General features: G+C 37.5%; 1 protein-coding gene across 1 annotated transcript; it reads right to left on the bottom strand.

Moving 5' to 3' along the window:
- Positions 1–2,954: 2,954 nt before the first annotated feature.
- Positions 2,955–9,985, bottom strand: LOC126822394 (procathepsin L-like). Its single transcript, XM_056101059.1, has 7 exons — positions 9,975–9,985; positions 9,767–9,872; positions 8,659–8,814; positions 8,307–8,430; positions 5,296–5,396; positions 4,250–4,524; positions 2,955–3,054 (listed from the first exon to the last, which is right to left on the bottom strand). Exons 1-7 carry the CDS (start codon positions 9,983–9,985, stop codon positions 2,955–2,957), a joined length of 873 nt encoding a protein of 290 aa, XP_055957034.1.
- Between the last annotated feature and the right edge of the window lie 13,839 nt (positions 9,986–23,824).

Genomic DNA, 23,824 nt, shown 5'->3' with positions numbered 1-23,824 from the left:
TAAAATTACAATACAAAACGTTATATCCAAGTACTCCGTCTTAAATAACAAAACAAAACGTTATATCCAAATACTCCGTCTTAAAATAACAATACAACCCGACACAATATCCCATATATGTTTATAATGCGACCACATTATATGGCCAAGAAATGATACACAAATTGTAAAAAGGAAGATTAGTAAGCTTTTAATTACAGAGTAATAGGGGGTCCATATATTCAACGGCATACCCCTTGATCACGAAACTTGAATTATAAAATTAAATAAAATTTAATTATAAAATTAAATAAAATTTAATTATAAAATTAAATAAAATCTAATTATAAAATTAAATAAAATTTAATTATAAAATTAAATAAAATTTAATTATAAAATTTGTTTACCTTTGATCATGTTCATCATCCGGGTAGTTTTTATTATACGTCTGTTTAAACTTCGTCCATTCTTCATCTAATTCTGGTATACGCATGTATTTTATCTCAGCTGCAAAAATTGTTGACAGAACAGCCAACACCACTCCTTGACGATACATCTAAAACATTATCAAGCGTCAATAGATGAACTGTTCTCACGAAGTTGAATACCAAACATAATATATGAATTATAAAAACCTTCTAGAGTTTACAGAACAGCAATGTGGGATAATAACCGGTATTATGACCGACAAGGGCAGAGAGATCTGTAGCTTCAAAGTCTATAGGTAATCCCACCCCACCCCACCCTAACCATTGAAATCGCGCCATCTGTCTTCATCTTTAGTATCTAGAAATCGTGTCTTTATTACAAAAATAAAGAAAATAGTTCTACAATAGTCCTAGATGGATATAATAATACTTCGCATCAAGTAATAGACCTATAGAAATTTAATCTTACCTTTCTATCTCGTGGTATGATATGATGATCTACTTTCTTTTAACACCTTTATATTTAAAGATACATCTGTCTCGTGCTTTGATAACATATTTTAGATGACGCGGCCTTATATGACGAATTACTTTCGAATAACAAAACAGTGTTTTAACTCAGGACCCGACTGGCTCATGTCTGAACATTGTCGACATAATTGGACCAAGGACTACTCATCGTACAGTTCTTCATGGGAGTGACGGTCTTCAACACAACACTACGGCTCCGCCAATTCTATGGGAGTGACGGTCTTCAACACAACACTACGGCTCCGCCAATTCTAGTATGATCGACATGATACTTGGCATGCTTGTTCCTTGGACAATTGCGCATCGATTGACTTGCTCGGTTCCTGGTCCATGTACACCCGTACATGTTTCTGTAAGGAGTTACACGTGCGATGCATTTCTTACCGGATGACATTTGTATTCAGACAAACAATAAAGCGTTCAGGGGCCAACTGGTCGACAAAAACACCATCGGTTCCTAGTTCTTGGAAGTCAGAAAGTTGCATAGCACTAGGATAAAGGTAGTAGTTGTCTTTAACACGGACTTAACCAGTTGTATTCACTACAATTTATACGGGACAACTTTCTTTGTCTGTTGGCGACAATGGTTAGGTACAGATTCTCTTCACCAATCATAATGATTGTATTATTCATCAGAGAGAGAGAGAGAGAGAGAGAGAGGGAGACAGAGGGGTTTAACGTCCACTCGACACAAACATATGGTTCAATAATTCGCTTTAGCGTAGGGGTCTTTTAGCAATGGGAGGAAACTGTAGGACCCGGAGAAAACCCACGACGTTGGACAGGCTACCCTACTCCTTGTCACGTACAACCGGGGAATCGAAACCACGCCAATAACAGACCTTATAATACAACGCTCTCGCGCTAAACATTCGGCCATCCCCCCCCCCCATATATACCATTTAGAACAAAGGTTCAGTCCAGGAACAGGAAGTCGTTAGAACAAAGTGGTAGCTGAAATCGTACATCATGTTACAAGACCAGATTTGTCGCCAGATTTCAATATTTTTCCTCTAGACACAAGTGATGATAAAGTAATTGTACGACACGATTTATTGTTATCTGTGGATAAGGGAAAATATAGTTAATTATTTATCAATTAGATAAGAACACGTGTATTAATTACAGAAGATAAAACTAGATAAGTTAAATGAAATGAAATGAAATGGGATTGAACGTCCTACTGTTTTGCTGAGACTGGGAACTAGATAACAACATGTGGTTACAGAAGATATTATTAATAATATGAACATTTGTATAGCTTCAATTCCACTCTTAAAGTATGATCTATAGTCTATGCGCTGTCTACCAACAATTTTAAATTAAATATAACGTTGAAATAGGTAAGCTTACTCTTCCGGACACCTGTTACCACTGTTTGTCGTGTATTTTGTACACGAGGAGCAGTCCATTTGCTGATTACACTATTTACCTCGAATACACTATATTGCCAATAACGTTTTTTAGGACTTCGAATTCTGTCTTATGGTTTGGATTGTTCGTACTTGGTTTTATTTTATTTAAACTACTCAACAGCAGGAGGACTTTCGATGAACACTGAAAGATCGTTGATGGAGCAAGAAAACTAAAAGCTCTTGCCCCAAATGTTTTCATTCACCACCTTATTGTTATTACCGTCTGGGTGTCAGATTTATTTCACAACCAACCGAGTTGTCGTCCATGACCGGTTCTTCGCATGTCACAGCGGGATATTAACAATGACTTCTATCCCGATCACTTCCTATAATCACGACAATCAAGCAGGAAGGGCGGTTGGTAGACAGACGTCTTTCAAGTCGTCGGGGGTAGCACTTGTTCAGCTGGGAAGTCGGTTTTTTGCGACGAATATTGTACACGATCTGACAAGGCATGTCAACTATTGAACGGATAATGATGATGTTCTATCTCATTTCATTTCATTAATAAAAAAAAAACAGCGAAAAATCATGAAAATTTTGTTTATTAACAAAATAACAAATTCTTCATTTATAGGGCAAGGCCAACTTAAAATACAGTTCAGACTATGGGATAACTGGCGGTGGTGGCAATACCACAGTTGTTATTCCTGTTTCTAGACATCATTATATAACCATCCATTCCCCATGAAGTACCCCAACTAAAATATAAGAAACAAACAAATTAACTTTGACAATAACATTTTGTACAGAACATAAATTTTATACAATGTACGTTGTTTCGAAAAATATAATTAAAGTACAGATCTTTATTTCGTTTCGTTTTTATTTTTATACTTTTGATGGCCTCCACTACACGAAGATCTGACCAGTTGTAGTCAGAGGCAATACGAGAAGTGCTTGATCTTATAACGTCAGAATTTGATTAACGAATCAGCGTTGATGTTTCTAGTAGGATACCCCCAGTTCCGTACATCTTAGGCCAATTCCGTACATCGTACATCGTAGTGTAGTAAAGACAAGTAAAACGAAATTTTGAACTATAAAAAACGAACAGAAATAGGATCTGTGTTTTAATCAGATTATAGGTTTCAGTGCATCTATATAACTTTGAGTATCGTTCTCTTATAAGACCTTATTGGTACCGATTACATGTACGGTGGCATGGCATCCTTTTGGTCATGACAACACGACCAATTAAGTGTCGATAACACGACAGAACCTTTTATCGTACTGGTTTTTTTTATTATCTTTTTTTTATGTTTGGCTATTTTTAATCATGTTGACTTTTAGCATTAAGTGTGAGAGAGAGAAATGGGGTTTAACGTCCACTCGACACAAACTAGGTCATTTCGGGACTAAAATATGGTTTAATTTTATTTACATAATTCGCTTGCGCGTAGGGGTCTTTAGCAGTGGAGGAAACCGGAGGACCCGGAGAAAACCCACGAGGTTGGACAGGCTACCCTAATGCTTGCCACGTACAACCGGGGATTCGAAACCACGCCAGTCGACTCAATGACAGACTTTATGATACAGCGCGCTCACAATAGCCATCCAACCCCCCAGCATTAAGTGTAATCGTATTGTGGCTAAAGCGACATTGCGCAGCATAGTTTACCATGGGAAGTGGCGGTCCGGCCAGACCGATTTTGTTGGATGTGGTATTGTCCTAAGAACACGACATGCTGTGGAAAGATGCGCCGTTGGTGCCCTCCACACAGTGACCATGTTCATATTCCTGCCTCATTTACCACCATTTTCCAAAGTCAAGACTACCTACATACTACTAGTTCGAGAACTCCCCACCCACTCAGTTACCATGACAACATTCCTGCCTCATTTATTTCAATCTAACAAGAAGCAGGTTATAACAAGAAATCCTATTGGTTGTACCTGTCTTTAACCATCCAATATTCAGTATTGTTAGTAACACCATAACCAGTTACAAGATTGGCATGATCAAGTTGGCTTGAACTACACGCGGGTTCGTAATAGACACCTTTCTTATAAAATTGGTAGGATGTGTTTTCGGCGTTTATGGCAACGCTGATGGGCCCAACCATAGCAACGGCTTTCTGTAAAGCTGCTTCACTGCCTTTAGGTAGATCAACATAGCTCTTTAACGTAGCTCCAACATTTTCCCGTTTAAACAAACATTTTGTACCATCCTGAAATAATAATGTAATCACTTATTACATCGATGTGCTGCTCATAATACCCAGCGTGACATGTGCACGTGCAGTAACAAATACCGCAACGTTTTACAGGTTTTCATCTGGTATATAAAATGAAATGTTTTTAGGGCCCTACTGTTCTGTTTCGAGTGGGTTGATGAAGATGGGTATACGCCATACAGTGTACTACAAGGGTTAATAGAATTGCCATGGCCTACTCTTATATGGAATTTAAACTGCAAAGGGTTATTCTACTTTCACGAAAATGCGTACACGGAACCTCGTTTTTTGTCCCATCCGAACAACTATACGTTATCATTTGCAAGGCCCTCTGTTCTGCACAACTGACAAGGGGGGACCACGCCGGAAAATCCAGATGAACTTTCTGGGCCAACAACGGAATCGAACACAGGACCTCCAGGATAGCGAGTCAACGTCTCACTGACTGAGTCACCGCAGCGAGCCACCACAGCGACTCACCGTAGCTCCTTACAGTAACGAATACTGAAACGTTTTGCATGTTTTCATTTAGTAGACCTAAATGTTGAAACTGTAATGGATGTTGACCCCAGGTGAAGTAAAACAAAATCGTTAATTCACGAAACCGAAATTATAGACGCGTTATCCGTGTAGTTTATTTCTGTGCGCCTAGCAAGCATGAAAGACCCATTTCCCCTTCCTTCTAATGCATGGATAAGAAGTAATACTGGTTTAAGGGTGATCTGCCCTTGGTGTGTTCTGGTGGCTGATATAAGCGGACATTACCTTTCCAGTATAAGGATAAGATGCAGTAGTGTCAACTCCATTATTTATTTTAATATATTTAAAAGAGCTGTCCATCAAACCGCCATTACAACCGTTGTTACCTACATAGGAATAAAAATAAATTATACCCATGTACCACAATACGGCATATAACGATAGCCACCTAAAGCATGTAAATACGCCCACAGAACAGGTACGTATCGACCAATCTGATTAAAATACAGATCTACATTTCGTTTCGTTTTTTTTATACTTTCGATGGCCTCCACTACATGAAGATCTGACAAGTTGTAGTGGAAGGTCGCGTTAGGGGTCACACGAGCGGCATATTGGCATGTGACGTCAGATATTTGATTAATTAATCAGCGTTGATATTTCTAGTGGGACACCCACAGTTCCTTGCATCGCACGCCAAGAACTCGTTGCAACACACTGGGTTATATAGTGTAGTAAAGACAAGTAAAACGAAATGTTGAACTATAAAAAAACGAAACTAAATAGGATCTGTGTTTTAATCAGATTGTGTCTCGCAACAGTTTACCCCAAATGAATACTAGGATGTTAGCTTATTTTGATATGGATACCTTCACGAAATGTAATCGCTCTCCGGTTCGGTTTTTCCAGACACGTACTCTACAGTGCTTGATTTAGACGAACAGATCTTTCCACAGTTGAAATGCTTTACACAGTTTTTGAAGAAATCTATTAAAACCTACTGCTTCTATCGCGTTTACAATGTTTTCGGAAAAGGGGATATGCGGGCGGGCGATAGGGTTTGTCCCCCAATGAGCCCAATGCTATTAAATCCATATTCACAACGGGTTCAGAAAATATCAATATAAGGGTCGTTCTCTTATGACAGAAAACTTGAAGCCTCTTTCAGGTTCATGGTCTTTTCGGAAAGGGGAGCTTAACTCCAGAACGGATGGTCGTTCTCTTATGACAGAAAACTTGAAGCCTCTTTCAGGTTCATGGTCTTTTCGGAAAGGGGAGCTTAACTCCAGAACGGATGGTCGTTCTCTTATGACAGAAAACTTGAAGCCTCTTTCAGGTTCATGGTCTTTTCGGAAAGGGGAGCTTAACTCCAGAACGGATGGTCGCAAACCAATTGCTGGCGGACGGACAGATAAGGGTGACGACAATTTGGGTGTATAAGAAATGGGCAGTCTGTTCATGTGATCACACCCCTGACAAGTAAAATCCAATGATGCATTCCCGGTGGTTTTCGACTCAATTCCTATTTGAAAATCGAACTCTTAATCGTTAAACTCCTTGAAAATCACTAATAGACTGCAGTCTGTAATTAGATGCTGTAGTATACTATTCAAAAAAAGTAGGGGATATTTGATTTTTAAGTGTTATTAAAGTCACCTAATGAAACTGACGAAGAAACAAATGACAAAATGAAATGAAGTTCACATTCATCGATTTATTCCAAATGATCGTTAGACTAAGTAAGGCACAGACTGACCATTATAAGGGTAAAATGATACCCGGGGTCAAACAGCAAAGTTACCACAGCATCACAACCAAGTCAGTAACGGGTAAATCCTCCTCTGTTTGCCAAACAAGCATTGATCCGACGTGGCATACTCCTAATGAGACGTCTAAGGTCATTTTGGTCCAGATTGTCCCATTCCTGTTGCAACGCAGCAGCAAGTTCTTGGACATTGGCAGGACGTTGTTGACGTTGACGTAACCTTTGTCCAAGCATGTCCCAAACATGCTCGATGGGGGAGAGGTCGGGACTCAGTGCTGGCCAAGGTAATGTGGTGATGTTCTGTTGCTGGAGGTAACCTGTAACGATCCTGGCCCTGTGACATCTTGCGTTGTCATCCTGGAAGATGAAACGGCGGCCATGACGTCGTGCGAACGGCACAACATGGACTGCCAAGATGTTGTCCCGGTAGTACTGGCCTGTAACACGCCCTGCAACAACATGTAAAGCCGTTCTTCCAGCAACAGTGATGCCTCCCCACACCATAACAGAACCAACCCCAAATCGATCATGTCTGATGACGTTAACGTCTTGGAAGCGCTCGTTTCGACGACGCCACACCCTCCTACGTCTGTCCAAAAAATCAACAGTGAACCTTGACTCATCTGAAAACATCACATTGCTCCAGCGTCGATTATCCCAGTGTTGACGATCCCTACACCAACGACGTCTTGCCTGAATGTGATGATCTCTCAAACAAGGGATCACGCAAGGACGTCGGGCGCGAAGGTGACCCCTATGCAGTCGATTCCGAATCGTCTGGTCACTCACTCTCACACCAGTGTCTGTTTGAAGACGAGCGCTGATCTGATTTGCTGTGATGACACGATTTCTCAAGGCCAAGGTACGGATAAATCGATCCTGGGCTTGAGTTGTCGCCCTTGGTCGACCTGAGCGTGGTCTGTCCTGTACAGATTGTGTATCACGGTATCTGGACCATAGCCTGCTTATGACAGACTGAGAAACATTCATCGTCCGCGCCACAACCGCCTGTGTTGTGCCGATCTGTAGCATGCCAAGGGCACGTAACCTTTCATTTTGGGTAAGCCGACGCATATCAAAATTTGTTTTCTGGTCACTAAAACAATTAAACTGATGTTTCCACCCTGGAATTCAATGCCACAATGACTGTAACATTCAAAGTCAGAGTCGTGCAAATCTTGGGTTGGACCCCCATGATGATCCCAAGCATCACCTGCATTCCATGCGGTAGCTATTGGTGCGTTTGGGCGTCACATGTAACTGGAAATGTTTCTTCTGTTAGGTTCTATAGTGACTTTTTTCGTAGTCATTTGCATATTTTAGTATTATGCCCCCAAAATCAAATATCCCCTACTTTTTTTGAATAGTATAGTTGGTTAAACGTCGATATCCCAGAATGTAACTTTTACTATAGCCAATCGGCGAGATGCATTCGGACCTATGTTGTAATTCCGATACAATCCAGGAAGTAAACAATTTTACCGGAAGTAGAAGAAAATATGCACGTAGGAAGTGGTATTTTGTCTCTCACCTTCTTTCTGTGAACAATCCATGAGATTCTGGGCCGAGAGTTTAACCAGGACACCTGTTTGTTTAAAATGTTGCCCTTCTAGAGAACCTAGAGCAGAGAAAGCCCAACATGATCCACACTGGCCCTAAAATATAAAAAAAAGCAACTGATTCTTTCTATTTCAACTACGAACCTAATGTCGTTATATTTTGTATTCTTTCGTTGCTGATATTTATATTTAAAAAGAAATAGTTCATTAGCTTGCAATGTGCATGGTGGGCCTTTACAGTAAAACCCTATACTACCGGTCATATTAAACTTTCTTAAACCGGTCATGTTTTATGATAGAGAATAAACTTCGCGGAATTCAAACCTGATTTGAAACTGACGTGACGTAACCTTTTGCTCTCCAATCAACCTCTGTTGGTAGACTCTCAATGTCTATACCTTTAAATTCAGTATTCTCTTCACCAGATCTCTCTGACGTCATCTTATTTATATTCATGGTAGCTACAAACTCTTTGTTCGTCTGAAAAGTATAAATATTTGAGACCAAGGTTTACTTGACCGGAGATATTCATGGTGACCGACAGCCGAATCGCCGACGATCATCACACAATCTGATCACAACGTAAAGAATGCCATCGGAAACACTATAAGAACTTCCTCACCTAGAACCAAAAATATGCAATCATTCCAAATAATAAAGACACGTCGAGCTATAATGGGTGACAGTATCCGCAGGAGAGTTAAGAATGCCCGGTCCAAAACCTTGATTGTATTCCCTAAGACTCAAGGATAGGGTCTAGTACTCTGGGGGGGGGGGGGGACAACTCTAGACTCTGACTATTGAACTTGCGTCATTCTTATTAAAATACAGATCTATATTGAAGGCAAGTTAAACGAAATTTTGAAATATAAAAAACGAAATGAAATACATGTAGTGTTTTAATCTGATTGGAACTTGCGTGTTCGTAAAATATGCACACGGTTCGTGAAACTGACTTCTGTCATTAGCCCAATCGGAGTAGAACAGTAGGACGTTAAACCCCATTTCATTTAATTTCATTTATTCATTAAAACGAAAATATTCTACGGATACGACGTTTTCATTGGATCAGGGTTAAGATCCTCGTACATATTTCAGCTCTTAGTGTTTCAATGGGTTATAGGACCGAGGACCTGGCAAGTGAAAATGATATAATCGTGCGGATGGTACATTATCGTGCACGTAAAATAATTCTTGGCGTGCACGTAAAAGATCCCTTGGCAGTTGGAATTCGATATAAGAGTAGGCCATAGCACCGCTGTCCGGAAAAAATTTCCCTCACAGCGCACTGTACGGCGTATGCCCGTCTTTATTAGTCAAGTCGGAGCAGAACAGTAGGACGTAAACCCAATTTCATTTCAACGGATTATAAAAACAATGCCTACAACCAAACTTTATATTTGATATATAGATCAGTGTAAATAATACCCACCATATCAGCGAACTGGTTGACAGCCAACCAGAAAGTATATTGACCTTCATCAGCTCGTTTATTATGTTCGTTTATATAATCTAAATTAGCTTCCCAAATACTCCGTCTTAAAAAACAATACAATACGTTATATCCAAATACTCCGTCTTAAATAACAATACAATACGTTATACCCAAATACTCCCGTCTTAAAATAACAATACAATACGTTATATCCATATACTCCGTCTTAAAATAACAATACAAAACGTTATATCCAAATACTCCGTCTTAAAATAACAATACAGTACGTTATATCCAAATACCCCTTCTTAAAATAACAATACAATACGTTATATCCAAATACTCCGACTTAAAATACAAAATGATAGACCTCTAGCCAAAAAGTCTTCATAAAATGTTCACGCTCTAGCGTACCAGACAGCTTATAAATGATCAGCTTAGTTCATGTAAAATTTAACTGTTTACCTTTGATCCTGTTCAACATCCGGGTAGTTTTTATTATACGTCTGTTTAAACGTCTCCCATTCTTCATCTAATTCTGGTATACGCATGTATTTTATCTGAGCTGCAAACACTGTTGACAGAACAGTCAACAACACGACTACTCCTTGACGATACATCTAAAATGTACATTCATATGAAACATTATCAAATATGGGTGCAGAAATTGTTCGCACGGGGTTAAATTCCAAACATGATGTACCAATATGAATTATGAAATGAAATAAATGGGTGCTTTCTCTGCTAAACCCCTTGTTAGTGGTGCAAGGAACAGCGTCTAGTCATTCGGGTGGGACGAACAACCTAGATCCAGTGTACCTATTGGCGTGCGCGTGAAAGAACCCTTTGACAGTTGGCATACAATTTCTGCCCAGACAAAATAGCACACTGTGTGGAATATGCCCATCTTCCGTTTTCCTCCAACTGCTAAAGATAATTAATTGTTGAAATAAAATTGAACCATGTGTTAGTCCCGAAATGACCTAGTTTGTGTCAAGTGGACGTTAAACCCCAGCTCTCTCTGTCTCTCTGTGTGAATTAAACTGAATTTCTTTAACTTTTCTGCTTTTCTTTCATTAAACACTGCTTTGTACGTACATACCTGTATAAATGACAATTATGAAATAAATAAACCGTGAAATCCAATCTTACCTTTCTGTCTCGTGCACTGATATGATACTGACAAGATATGATGATCTACTTTCGTTTAACCCCTTTATATTTAAAGCGCGATCTATCTCGTGCTTTGATAACGTCGTGTATAGACTAAGCGTGTGATATGACGAAGCAATTTCGAATAACAAAACAGTTCAATATCTTAAAGATCCGCGTGGTTCATATATAAGCTTCACATTTTTCTATGTTTAGTTTAACGGGGCGCTCCTAGGTTTCAGATACGTATTTTCTAAAATATATGATGGTAGTGACCTTCACATCATCTGTTGTCAAGGGTAATACGACTCGGTTACTCATTAGGCCTATGACTCGAATAATCCTGACACCTTGATTTTGCAACATTTTCTCTTGTAGTGTTTAAGAGGGTAGAGTGTGTGTGGGTGTGTGGGTGTGTGTGGTGTGCCCTCCGTCCTACATCACTGACCATAGGCGTAGGAGCTCAAAGTAATTCAGGGGGGCATAAGAGAAAATTGCCCGAAATCAATATAATATAATCAATATAGTATATATATCGAAATCAATATGATCAATATATAGTATATTGTATTGATTATATATAATCAATATAATATAATATAAATCAATATAATTCTAACACTAGGTATTAGATTAATTAAACAATATTTTGATATTCAGAGATAATCGTCTCACCAGATCAGGACTCAGGAACAAAAGTAAAACATTTTAGAAATATGAGAGGCACGTCCATACGGTGTCTTAATAGAAGCCCCGTCAAATGCGGTCAGATGTAATTGATTAAGGCCAACTTCAAGTTTGGACAATGGTCACAAGATGTATACAGGGCTAGCGCCAATCCTAACCCTAACCTACAATCTCGCCAACAATCACATTCCCTAACCTTATTTACATCTCAGTCACCTTAACGAAAATTGAGTTGGCCTTAACAAATAGACCTAGCCCGTCAAATCCACACATTAAGCCGATACTGCAAATACATTTCTGTGAATATATTATCCAAATAGATTAGATTGAATAAATTCCCAAACTGAATTTTCTTGAAATTGTCTGCAACTATCTAAAATGGTGTTATAAAGATTAACCTAAAAACATTCTAAGCAGAAAATGTTTACCATCCAACTGAACCAATGTTTTGAAGTACCTGGTAATGAAACTATACATTAAAGGAGCTATATCGCTAATATCTGGTAACAAGAAATTTATGGAAGTATAACGGTGCCAATATTATTTCATTGTTTACGGTGCAAAATGCATATGTCAGCAGTTCAAAATACGTATTATAGTTTTACAATTTGCATTTTCCATTGCTCCACAATACCATTGTCACGGTGTTGAAATACAGAATACACTTTTTAATAATACAAAATACGGTATAATAGTTATTTTGCACATTGCACTTCTATTCTGCATTTTGCATTATAGGCAAATGCATAATAGAACTTAGCATATTAGAACATATACCTTATATGGGATCTACGACGAAGTTCATTTGCATACGGAAAAAAGTCCGGACTAGGACGGAAATTAAAAATTTACGCGACGCATCACTTTTTTTCTCAAATATTTTATTACTAGGTGGTTTTGTATGTATAATATTATGCAATACTATGAACTAGTGTTTCACACAATGCTCCCAAACGCCAAAAATATCGGCAGAAAAAAAAATTGCCCGAGATTCACAATAAAGCAAACAATAGCAAGATTCACCGTATGTGTACTAGTTTTAAATCAATGAAAACACTGAAATATCGTCTCATCCGTATAGCTAGTAATTTTAATTTTTGAAAACAATTTAAAGTCCGGTACTGAACCGGGCAAAATTTCCCTCATAGCACACTGTATGGCGTATGCTCGTCTTCATTAGCCCAGTATAGGAGCAGAACAGTAGGACGGTAAACCCCATTTCATTTCATTTCCGGTACTGAATCAAAAGTTTTAAATGCGATATAGGTACCTCTACTTCTGCAATGTATAATGTGACTGTATGAATTATACTCTACTGTGAACATCTTAAGATAATATACTAAGAACAACGAAGGGCAGGGTCACTATATCAGCTGATATAGTGTTTTGGTCACTGCCGCACCACCGAAAACGGGCAAATCCACCCTGGCAACTGGCTGTTTCCTAGCAGTTTTCCATTTGGCTCGTTTCCTCTGCCGTTTTCCGTCCCGATGGCCGTTTTTCGGGCAATATCTATTTTCGGGCAATACCGTTTTTTCGGGCATACCTATCATAAGAGAGCTTCGGGCATATTTTCGGGCATGCAGTGGACAAGAAAAAGACGAGAAAATACTTTTCGGGCAGTGTGGATCTCATAGAAATAAGTTAGTTATATTTTTTCTCTAAACGTTAATAGAAAAAAAAAGGTCGTCGATTTTTTCATTGCCCGAAAATAAATTTTTTGGGGGGGCAAAATGCCCCCCCCCCCCTGGCCCCCGGCTCCTACGCCTATGTCACTGACAAGGGAGGACCAAGCCGGAAAATCCGGATGAACTTTCTTGGCCAACCGAGAGATCGAACACGGGACCTTCAAGCTACTTACTGAGACACCTTGGAACTCTGTGGTATAGAAACGGGGTGAGATTTAATGTAAGCTTTAAATTTAGTAACAATGCTTTTACAAAGTCCTAACGTAAACACTTTACACGGTCATAACGTAAATGCTTTACACGAAGTCGAAGTTTTTTAAATTAAATAAAACACAAAACAAAACAAACTTAATTGCCCTGAAACACAACCTTTGGTAGACCACAGCTGTAGATCACAATAACTGCCATTGTCAAAATGATGGATTTAATAATGTCATTTGGTGGAAATATGGGCTGGATTTATTAAAATTCTCTCAACCGAATTTCTGGACATTCTGCCATGACTGTGCGTATAAGAAAGTCCAACAACCAAACTATAGACAACATAGGCCTACTCTTAGTTATGCATTCTGAAATTGATTGTTCCGATATTTTCATTTATTTATTTTAATTCTTGTGGGAAAATGGGTAGCGATCAGGGGTGCGGGCGTATAATACAACGAATATTGCCCGAATGGGTTATTTTGAAAATCACGGATATCGTTTATTAAGATACACAAATTCCTTCTTATTCTCGACTTACATGGATGTCTAAAAACAATACGGATTACCATAACCAATAATAGATGGCTTTTTTAATGAAGGGATAGGAGAAAAACACATTCTTCCATGCAGCTCTCACAATCAAGCATTTAGGCGAACTGCAAGGGAAGACAACTCTGCTTGGGAGAATGAAAAAAAAGTAAAATGACGTCACAATGGAATATGTGACGTCAGGCCTTGACAACGTCACGGCCTAGCTACAAAATCCTTAGAGATTTTAGAAGTCAAGGAGATTTTCGCCATTGTGTGAACCTTCTTGATATCATTGTCCTTTTCCAAAGATATTAATCTTGGAGAATTTCAATACGTTAAAGATGATTATATTATCCGCGGAATCGTTTGATCACAGTGTGAGTAAACCGGAAGATAACAACAGCATCGCCAACATTATTCATCTGAATAATCAATCTGATTCTCAGCAGAATGATTTGTCTGAAGCCAGTGAAGGAAGACGATCGCCATCATTATTTTACAAATTCTTTTCATCTGCTCTTGAGGTAAGTTCGTCATTTCTTACACACATGAAGCCGTCTAGGCCTAGCCAGGACCTTGCTAGCGACGTGAAGTTAGCTTGTTGTTCGTTGTTCGGTATTCGCGAATAACGAACAATACAAAGAACCAGTTTGTTGTTTCAATGTTTGGTAGGCCCCCACTAGGGCCCTAGGCTATTCAATTCACGAATAACGAACAGCGAGCTAGTTTGTTGTTCGGTATTCGCGAATCGGAATAACAAACAACAAACTGGTTGGTTGTTCGTTATTCACTAGATATGGAATTAGTAATGTAGTAGTAGTTAGTTTGTATTTTACGTCCGCTTCCACCGAGGTGATATCGCAGACAAGGAATTAGTAAATATAGGCCTAATAAAGGCACTTTTATACTATAGGCTGATAGGAGTGCAGTATAGTATAGGCAATACGTCGGGGTGGGGTTTTAATTTATTAGCCTAAAGTCAGTAATTGGTTCATAAATCTTCAAAGTCTTGGGAAATAGTAACAACCTGCCTTTTATTATATTACTAATTCCATATCCGGTGAATAACAAACAACAAACCAGCTCGTTGTTCGTTATTCGCAAATACCGAACAACAAATTGGCTCGTTGTTCGTTATTTCAATTTGCCAATATGAAACTGCTCGTTGTTCTGTTAGAAAGACAGGCTGTTAGGATCTATTTTACAAGATTTTAAAGATTTATGAACCAATTAGGCCTAGGCTAATAAAAACCCACACCTGACGTATTCCCTATAAAGTGCCTTTATTATATTACTAATTCCATATCTGGTGAATAACGAACAACGATTCAGTTTGTTGTTCGTTATTCGCTAATACCGAACAACAAACTAGCTCGTTATTCGTTATTAGCGAATACCGAACAACAAACTGGCTCGTTGTTCGTTATTCGCGAATACCGAACAACGAACAACTTCACATCGCCGAGATTGCTACCTTACAAGTTTAGTTACCGTACCACACTCTAGGCCTATCACAGATGAAATATGAAAACTGTGTTTTGTCATTGGAGTTCGACAGGAATTTGGAGCTAGACTCTACTGGTCTAGAGCCCACAATATTCATATGTAGCTAGCTTTATAATTTTCATTAGAATTTGACCTCTGACAAACTTTTCATTTAATATAAAATCAAGCCCAAATCGAATGTAAAACTACTAAACTGTATACCCGATTGACAGTCGCCGTAGATTTTTGTTACAGTAACGACGAGATAACGAAAAGTCAAATAATTAATTAGCCTCTATTTATGAATATGATATTAATAATGTGTAAAACTGCGTAGTTGTTAAATTATGATTATCATAATAATGGATTGTTTTATTTTCATTTATTGCAGCTTTGTAAACAAGAATTGCGACTCTTGAATACTCGAAGAGTTTCACTGAAAATAGTGGGTCGTGATTTTCAAAGGTAAAATTATAGTTTATAATATTTGAACAACTCACAACGATAATTAAATATCTGGCACATTAATAATGCTACTTTAATTAAGGGGAAGATGTATGTCACAAATCAGATATCAGGTTATTTAATCAGTACCATATAGCAGGACGTTAAACCCAATTTCGTTTCATTTCACTTAATAAGCCTTGATAAACATTGGATGTAGGCCCCATCAATATAGCTAGATTAAATAAGATTGTACTTGTAGTGTGAAACTTGAATGTTCAAATCATAAGTTCATAAACGAACTAGTAACTCAATCTCTTTTTCTATTTTATCTTCCAGGAATATCGTTGGTGGGTATAGTTTTACGGGAGAAAAATCATGGAAACAAGGAAATTGCCAGACCGATCCCTTAAAATCTGTTTGGTTAAAAGGATGTGAACCCCAACAAAAATTTTGTCTTATTCCATTGAAAACCCATAAACCTAAGACTACTACAGCTTCCGTACAAACCGATGACCATGCTACCATCAACGATCTGGAAATACTACTATCAAAACTCCTTAATAACCACGATATAAAGATAGAAGTTCTTGTTACCAAGAACAATGGAGAAAAATCAAAGATTAATACCAAGGCGTTGCTGGAAAATATTGGACAACATCAAGAAATTATTGATGATTTGTTCCCAAAATCCATGTCTACTCAAACTGTTGATCCAATTATGTATCATGATATAAGCTGTCAGACTGAAAGTTGTCAAACCACTATTGGGTGCCAAACAGCTACACCAGAGAGCACAGATGCTTCAGCACAAGCTGCACCACAATTAATCAGTGCATCAGTTCAAGCTATACCAGTATGCATGGAAGCCTTTGCTCAAGCAGCACCACAATTAATCAGTACATCAGTTCAAGTTGTACCAGTATTCAAGGAAGCCTTTGCCCAAGCTGCACCACAATCAACTAGCACATCTGTCCAAGCTGTACCAGAATACACAGAAGCATTTGTTCAAGCTGCACCAACGCTTATTGCCCACGCGACTCAATATGAAACTGTGGTTGAATCATGTCAAGTACAAACAACACAAGATGTCCAAGATGTTTCTTCACAGGTTCCAAGTCCGTTTACCAACAACAATGTATATATTCAATTTGATCTTAGAGAACAATTTTCTAAAACTTCAGCAACATCAAAATGTTCTGCGGTTCCTACATCGTCCGACAACAATGTACAACACAGCCCTTTAAACATGACAAAGAGATCAACATCATCAAACAGTGTGGCTTGCTTCTTAAACACAGATATTAGAGGTCGGGCAAGACGAGTCATCAATTCCGCAGCTGGCGAAGCGTCATCATTTTCTTGCGTGGTTGATTTCAAGAATGTGCTTAGGTCTAACTTAATGTTGTTTGGAAATCATTCGGCTACACTTCCTGGAAGAACTTCCGACATACCAATTAGGATACAACACAGCTGCCCAGTACCGATGATGAGTATAGCTTTTGCACACAAAATACGTAAAGCAAGATTGGATTTTATACTTGGTGTTGAACCTACAATTCAACTAACTAGTTCAGCTGCTTTACTGGATCCAGCATATTTTGCCAAGAAAACAGAAACAGAAAGTCGCCACCAAGAAGAAGATGCCATCGTAGAGGATAGTCTTTTGAACGGCAGTTTGAAAGAAAACTTTGACATCGCCAGTCTGGTATATATTGACAGCTTTGGGAATTTCAGCATGAACCAAGATGTCATGATGGACATGTTCGGATACGATCCAAGACAGTCACCCTTTTTACCATCTGGATATGAAGCTTCAAATGATCTACCTGAAGACTTGGATTCTGTGTTTGTGCCCTCCATCCGATCAAAGGACATCGTGTTTTACAAGAACGAGGACTAATCGTTTAAAGAGATTGGGAGAGGTAGTTATGGTGTGGTATATCTAGGACACTTGCTCAAAACATCAAAGCAGATTGTTGTAAAAGATTTCTTCAACGAAAGCGTCTGCTGGGAATTTGTTGAACATGAAGCTAAGATTGTAGCCCTGTTACAAGGAAAAGGAGTAACACCAACCTTCCATGGGATCATGACATCAACCATCGACCAGAATGACTTTTCGCTGGTGCAGGAGTTTTTCGGATCGGGAAGCATCGAGACCATCTTGAAACACCAAGGTGATCTGTCAGCTCATTCATGGATAACAATTTGCTTAAATATCAGCAAGGCGCTATTTAACATCCACAGCTGCCATGTTATCCATAATGATGTTAAAGCTGACAACATCTTGGTGGATCTCGATGGTTTCGATGTTCGTTTCATTGACTTCGGGATGTCCACATTCAGAAAAGGTCTGGAGTTTACTGCCAGCCCCGAATACATGTCTAAATTCCAATTCATGGCTCCCGAAGTCCGTGAAAACTGCCACACTACTCCACAATCGGACGTCTTCAGCTTGGGTTTTTTATTTGGTCAAATTATGGCCCAGGCTAAAGTCGTCCAGTTAAGGCCCCTCTGGAAATCCTGCACCAGCGTCCGGGCTCTGTCCAGACCAAGATTACCACACATCATAACTACCCTAGAAGAATTACAATCCAATTTGAAGCCTAAATTATATTCTAGTTAAAATATTTGTAAATGTATGTAACTGAACTTTATCGCTAAACCGTGAAAGGCAGAAATGGAAATCCAAATTCTGGGTTTATTAAGGAATCATTATGTTTGGAAACTGTCTTAGTAATTGGTAATACATCAAAATTTCTGAGTTTATTAAGGAATTTTTATCATCATGTTTCGAACTATCTTAGTTATTGGTAATACATCAAATTTATTCTTATGGAAAATATACTAGTAAACTGTTATGATCAATTACTATACAGAATGAAAACGTAATTTCTGGCTTTATCATATGTTTATATTATAAACTTGTAAATGTATTTTTAAACTTGTATATTATCGTATCAGCAGTGAATTATTCAAATGGTCTATACGCCATGTTTTATTCTGAATACTGGCTAGATTTATTTGGTTGATGGTAATTACTAATTACTGGCTAGATTTACTTGGTTGATGTTAATTTACTAGATCTACTTGGCTCATGGTAATTATTAATTACTGGCTAGATTTACTTGGCTGATGGTAATTACTTATTACTGGTTATATCTACACGGCTGATGGTAATTACTAATTATTGACTAGATCTACTTGGATTGTAGTAATTACTAAATACTGGCTAGATTAACTTGGTTGGTGGTAATTACTAGATCTAATTAGCTCATGGTAATTACTAATTACTGGCTAGATTTACTTGGCTCATGGTAATTACTTATTACTGGTTAGATCTACTTGGCTCGTGGTAATTACTAATTACAACAAATAAATAAATGTTTTGATCTTTAGCTATGTATGGATCAGCTATGGAATATATTGCGATATATAAAAGATAATACGAGAACTTGAGCAATTAATATGTTCGGGATATACAGTATTACTGTGGCCAACACTTTTTCCGCCAATAGGAAGTTATCCTAGACTATCTGAAAGTGTTGTGAACTGAACCGTTTTTTATCTTTTATGTACAATTTTAAGTAAGATTAGCCGATAGATAAGTATGGTTTTGTATCAATTATAGACAATTTAAGCAAGGTTATCCGATAGATTTGTATGCTTTATGTGCAAATTAACTAAAGTTATTCGATAGACTTGCATCTGTTATGTGCAATTTTACTAAATCAGATAGATTTGCATCTTTTGTGTGCAATTTAACTAAGGTTAGTCGATAGTTTTGAATCTTTTGTATGAAATTTAAGGTTATCCAATAGATTTGTATCTTTTATATACAATTTAAGTCAGGTTAGCCGATAGCTGTGTGTATTTTATATACGTTAAGTCACGTTAGCCAATAAATATACCAATATACCTACGATAACAAAAATAGTTCCTTCAATTTTGTCCTGTCGATCCTTCAATGCATGGGTATTCATAATGGCCCAGTGAGTAGGACGTTGGCTCGCTAACCTGGGGGTTTCATGATCAATCCCTGCGTTGGCCGAGAAAGTTTATCTGGATTATCCGGCGTGGTGCAGGCTCGTCAGTAATGCAAGGCGGGGGTCCTGGCAAGGGACAACTTATAGTCGCTCGGATGGGACAAAAACCGAGGTCCCGTCCCTTGTACACATTACATGTAGTGTGCACTGTGCACGTAAATATATATATAAATATTATTGATGAAATTATTGTCCAACCCTAATTAAACTGAAAAGTTATACATTAATAAAGTAATGTTGTGTGTAGATTTATCAAGTATGATTTACACGATGTTTACAATAAAATACAATAATCTTTCTGAGACAAGAAACGGCGATAATCTAGGATGAAACGAATTGTTGAATTATTGCAGCATTTTTAATAGTCAAAATAATATTGTCAATAAAATTGAAATTATTGTCCGGCTACAAATAATTCACGAGAACTAGAAAATTATAAACATCGTATTTATATTTTATATGCTTGAAATATAATTTATATAATGTGATATCTTCTGTTAGAATTATTTTTTAAAAAACAAGATATATAACATAGTATTTATATTGCCCAGTTACATAGAATTCACGAGATCTAGAAAATGATAAAAATAGTATTTATATTTATATATTGTGATATCTTCTGTTAGAATTCATGTATTTTTCAAAAACAAGATACAGCATTGGATAAGAAATATAACATAGAAATGGTGTATATTTTGTTAATGTATTTAAATAAATATTATATAGTCCATATATTATTATCAGATCTAACGGAAGGTAAATTCTACATGTGATATTTTATCTTTTACAAAATATTCTTCTGGACATTCATCTCTATTTTGATATCAATTATTACTCTATTTTATTTATATAACAATATCATTTATTTCCATTATTACAATAGACTCTTGATATCATTTAGTATTATTTATACAATAGACTCTTGATATCATTTAGTATTATTTATACAATAGACTCTTGTTTATATACATTATTAGTTTACCATATTATTTTATCGTTATAGGTATCACTAAAAACAATATCATTTATTATTATTTATACAATATACCCTTGTTTAGGCCTATATACATTATTTATACAATATACGCTTGATATCATTTATCATTATTTTACAATAGACTCTTGTTTATATACATTATTAGTTTACCATATTATTTTATCGTTATAGGTATTTCTAAACACAATATCATTTATCATTATTATACAATATACTATTGTTTATATACATTATTTATACTATATACGCTTGTTTATATTATTATTTATAGGTATCACTAAAAACAATATCGATTGATTAAAACAGCCATCAATCAACATTATTTGTTATTTTGTTTATTTAAAACTGTTCCCAGGGTCGCATGTAGGAAGTTCGGGTCCCGAGCAAAGTAAATTGCGAAAATGTTGAATCTGTTAATCGCCTGTGCAGGAAATCGCCTGGTCTGGTGGAATGTTAGAAGATATTAACTCGGGGAAATAAGGATAAGCAGGCCTATACGCCCTCATTTAAACAAAGAAAAGAACCGTCAAGGCCTTATTTGTGAAATATGTACAACATTTACTGACGCATGTAAGCGTCTTATCACTGGCCCCCGAAGTGTTTACTGTGAAATGCCCTTTGATCTGTTTTAGGAAGCAATTGTATGACTCCAGAGAAACTATTGTTACTATGGTAGCGAGAAAATGTTTAAAAATGGATACGTTCTAATGGTGGTCCTCATTATTCACATCTACCGTTTCCGTTCTCCTGTGTGTGTATCCACTGGAAACAACGTCAGTGGCATTACCCGAGAATTCTATAAAATCAAAAGGTCCGAAATAATATGCCTGCATGCGCATGCGTGTATAGGATTAGAGTGGAATGCGGTCAAAACGGCAGCTATGCTCTATATACACAAGTGGCTCTCAAACTTTTTTTGCCACACCTTGGAAGACATGACAAAATATATAGAAAAATATTTGAATTTTGCAAAATAAAAGCATGTTAAGTCACACGACATACAACCGTAGACAGAGAAACACAGCTAGGCACCAGTGAATACACAATTGAGATCACGTGGTTTTTCGCATTTTCTTAGTGTGCCGTTCAAAATTTCGCGGCACACGTAGGAAGATCTCGCGGCACACATGTGTACCACGGCACACTGGTGTTCGTTGGTTCGACGTTATTTCGTTAAATACAGGAGAAAAACAAAGTATTCTCTGACGGTACGAGGTGGTGGCCCTGTACGAAATAGGAGGCCTCGCATGGTACCGCTGATCCGGATTATTTATTTATTTATTTTTTTTTTCAATCATACTGACATTTTCGAGCATAAAATTAGTTAAGATGATACTTGGGCCTGGGTGTTGGAGCCTTTCTGAATTCTATCTTAGCTAGTCTGGGATCCAGACAGGGTACTTAAACTCAATGAGTGATATTGTCTCGCCATATAGTAGATAGTAGCCATGGGAACTCTACCGTATAGAGATGGGATGAATGTTTAAGCAAGGTTTAGTAACAATGATTTACGAGGTCGTAACGTAACCGCTAACAAATTAAAAAAATTCCCGAAGCAGTTATTTTGAAAATCAATGATATCGTTTATCAAGAGATACAAATTCCTTCTTATTCTCTCCTTACATGGAAATCTAGAAACAATAAGAATTGCCATAGATAATAATAGATGTTTTTTTAATGAAGGAATAGATGGAGAAAACCCCCCAAAAAAAACATTCTCCCATGTCTCACAATCGAGCATTCGTGTGAACTTCAAGGGATGACAACTCTGCTTGGGAGAATGAAAGAACAAACAAAACGACGTCATAATGGAATATGTGACGTCAGGCCTTGACAACGTCACGGCCTAGCTACAAAATCCTAGGAGATTTTAGAAGTCAAGGAGATTTTCGCCATTGCCATTGGTGTGAACCTTTTTGATATCATTGTCCTTTTCCAAAGATATCTTGGAGAATTTCAATACTTTAAAGATGATTATATTATCCGCGGAATCGTTTGATCACAGTGTGAGTAAACCGGAAGATAAAAACAGCATCACCAACATTATTCATGTGAATAATCAATCTGATACTCAGCAGAATGATCAATCTGAAGCCAGCGAAGGAAGACGATCACCATCATTATTTTACAAATTCTTTTCATCTGCTCTCGAGGTAAGTTCGTCATTTCTTACACAACAAAACATGAAGCCGTCTACGCCTAGCCAGGACCTTGCTAGCGACGTGAAGTTAGCTTGTTGTTCGTTGTTCGGTATTCGCGAATAACGAACAACGAACCAGTTTGATGTTTGGACTTTGCCTTTGGTATTCACGAATAACGAACAACGACTAACGAGCTAGTTTGTTGTTCGGTATTCGCGAATAACAAACAACAAACTGGCTCGTTGTTCTTTATTCACTAGATATAGAATTAGTAATATAATAAAGGCACTTTTATAGGCAATACGAATACGTCGGGGTGGGTTTTTATAATATTTTATTAGCCTAAAGTGCTAAACTCTAAACTAAACTAAAGTCTAATTCATAAATCTTCAAAGTCTTGGGAAATAGTAACAACCTGCCTTTTATTATGTTCGTTATTCGCCAATACCGAACAACAAACTGGCTTGTTGTTCGTTATTCGCGAATACCGAACAACGAACAACTTCACATCGCTGACATTGCTACCTTACAAGTTTAGTTACCACACACTCTAACTCTAGGCCTATCACAGATGTAATATGAAAACTGTGTTTTGTCATTGGAGTTTTGACAGGAATTTGGAGCTAATTAGCCTCTATTTATGATATTAATAATGTGTAAAACTGCGTAGTTGTTAAATT

Source organism: Patella vulgata, chromosome 5 (genome assembly GCF_932274485.2).
Source record: "Patella vulgata chromosome 5, xgPatVulg1.2, whole genome shotgun sequence".
Lineage (NCBI taxonomy): Eukaryota > Metazoa > Mollusca > Gastropoda > Patellidae > Patella > Patella vulgata.
The sequence above is the reverse complement of the archived record's forward strand: the minus strand, read 5'-3'. Positions and strand labels throughout refer to the sequence as shown.

Coding starts and splice junctions, on each gene's coding strand:
- LOC126822394 (XM_056101059.1), bottom strand. Junction 8,815..9,766: donor TCAACCAGTTCGCTGATATG/GTGGGTATTATT, acceptor TATACTTTTCAG/ACGAACAAAGAGTTTGTAGC. Junction 4,525..5,295: donor CTTATCCTTATACTGGAAAG/GTAATGTCCGCT, acceptor TTATTATTTCAG/GATGGTACAAAATGTTTGTT.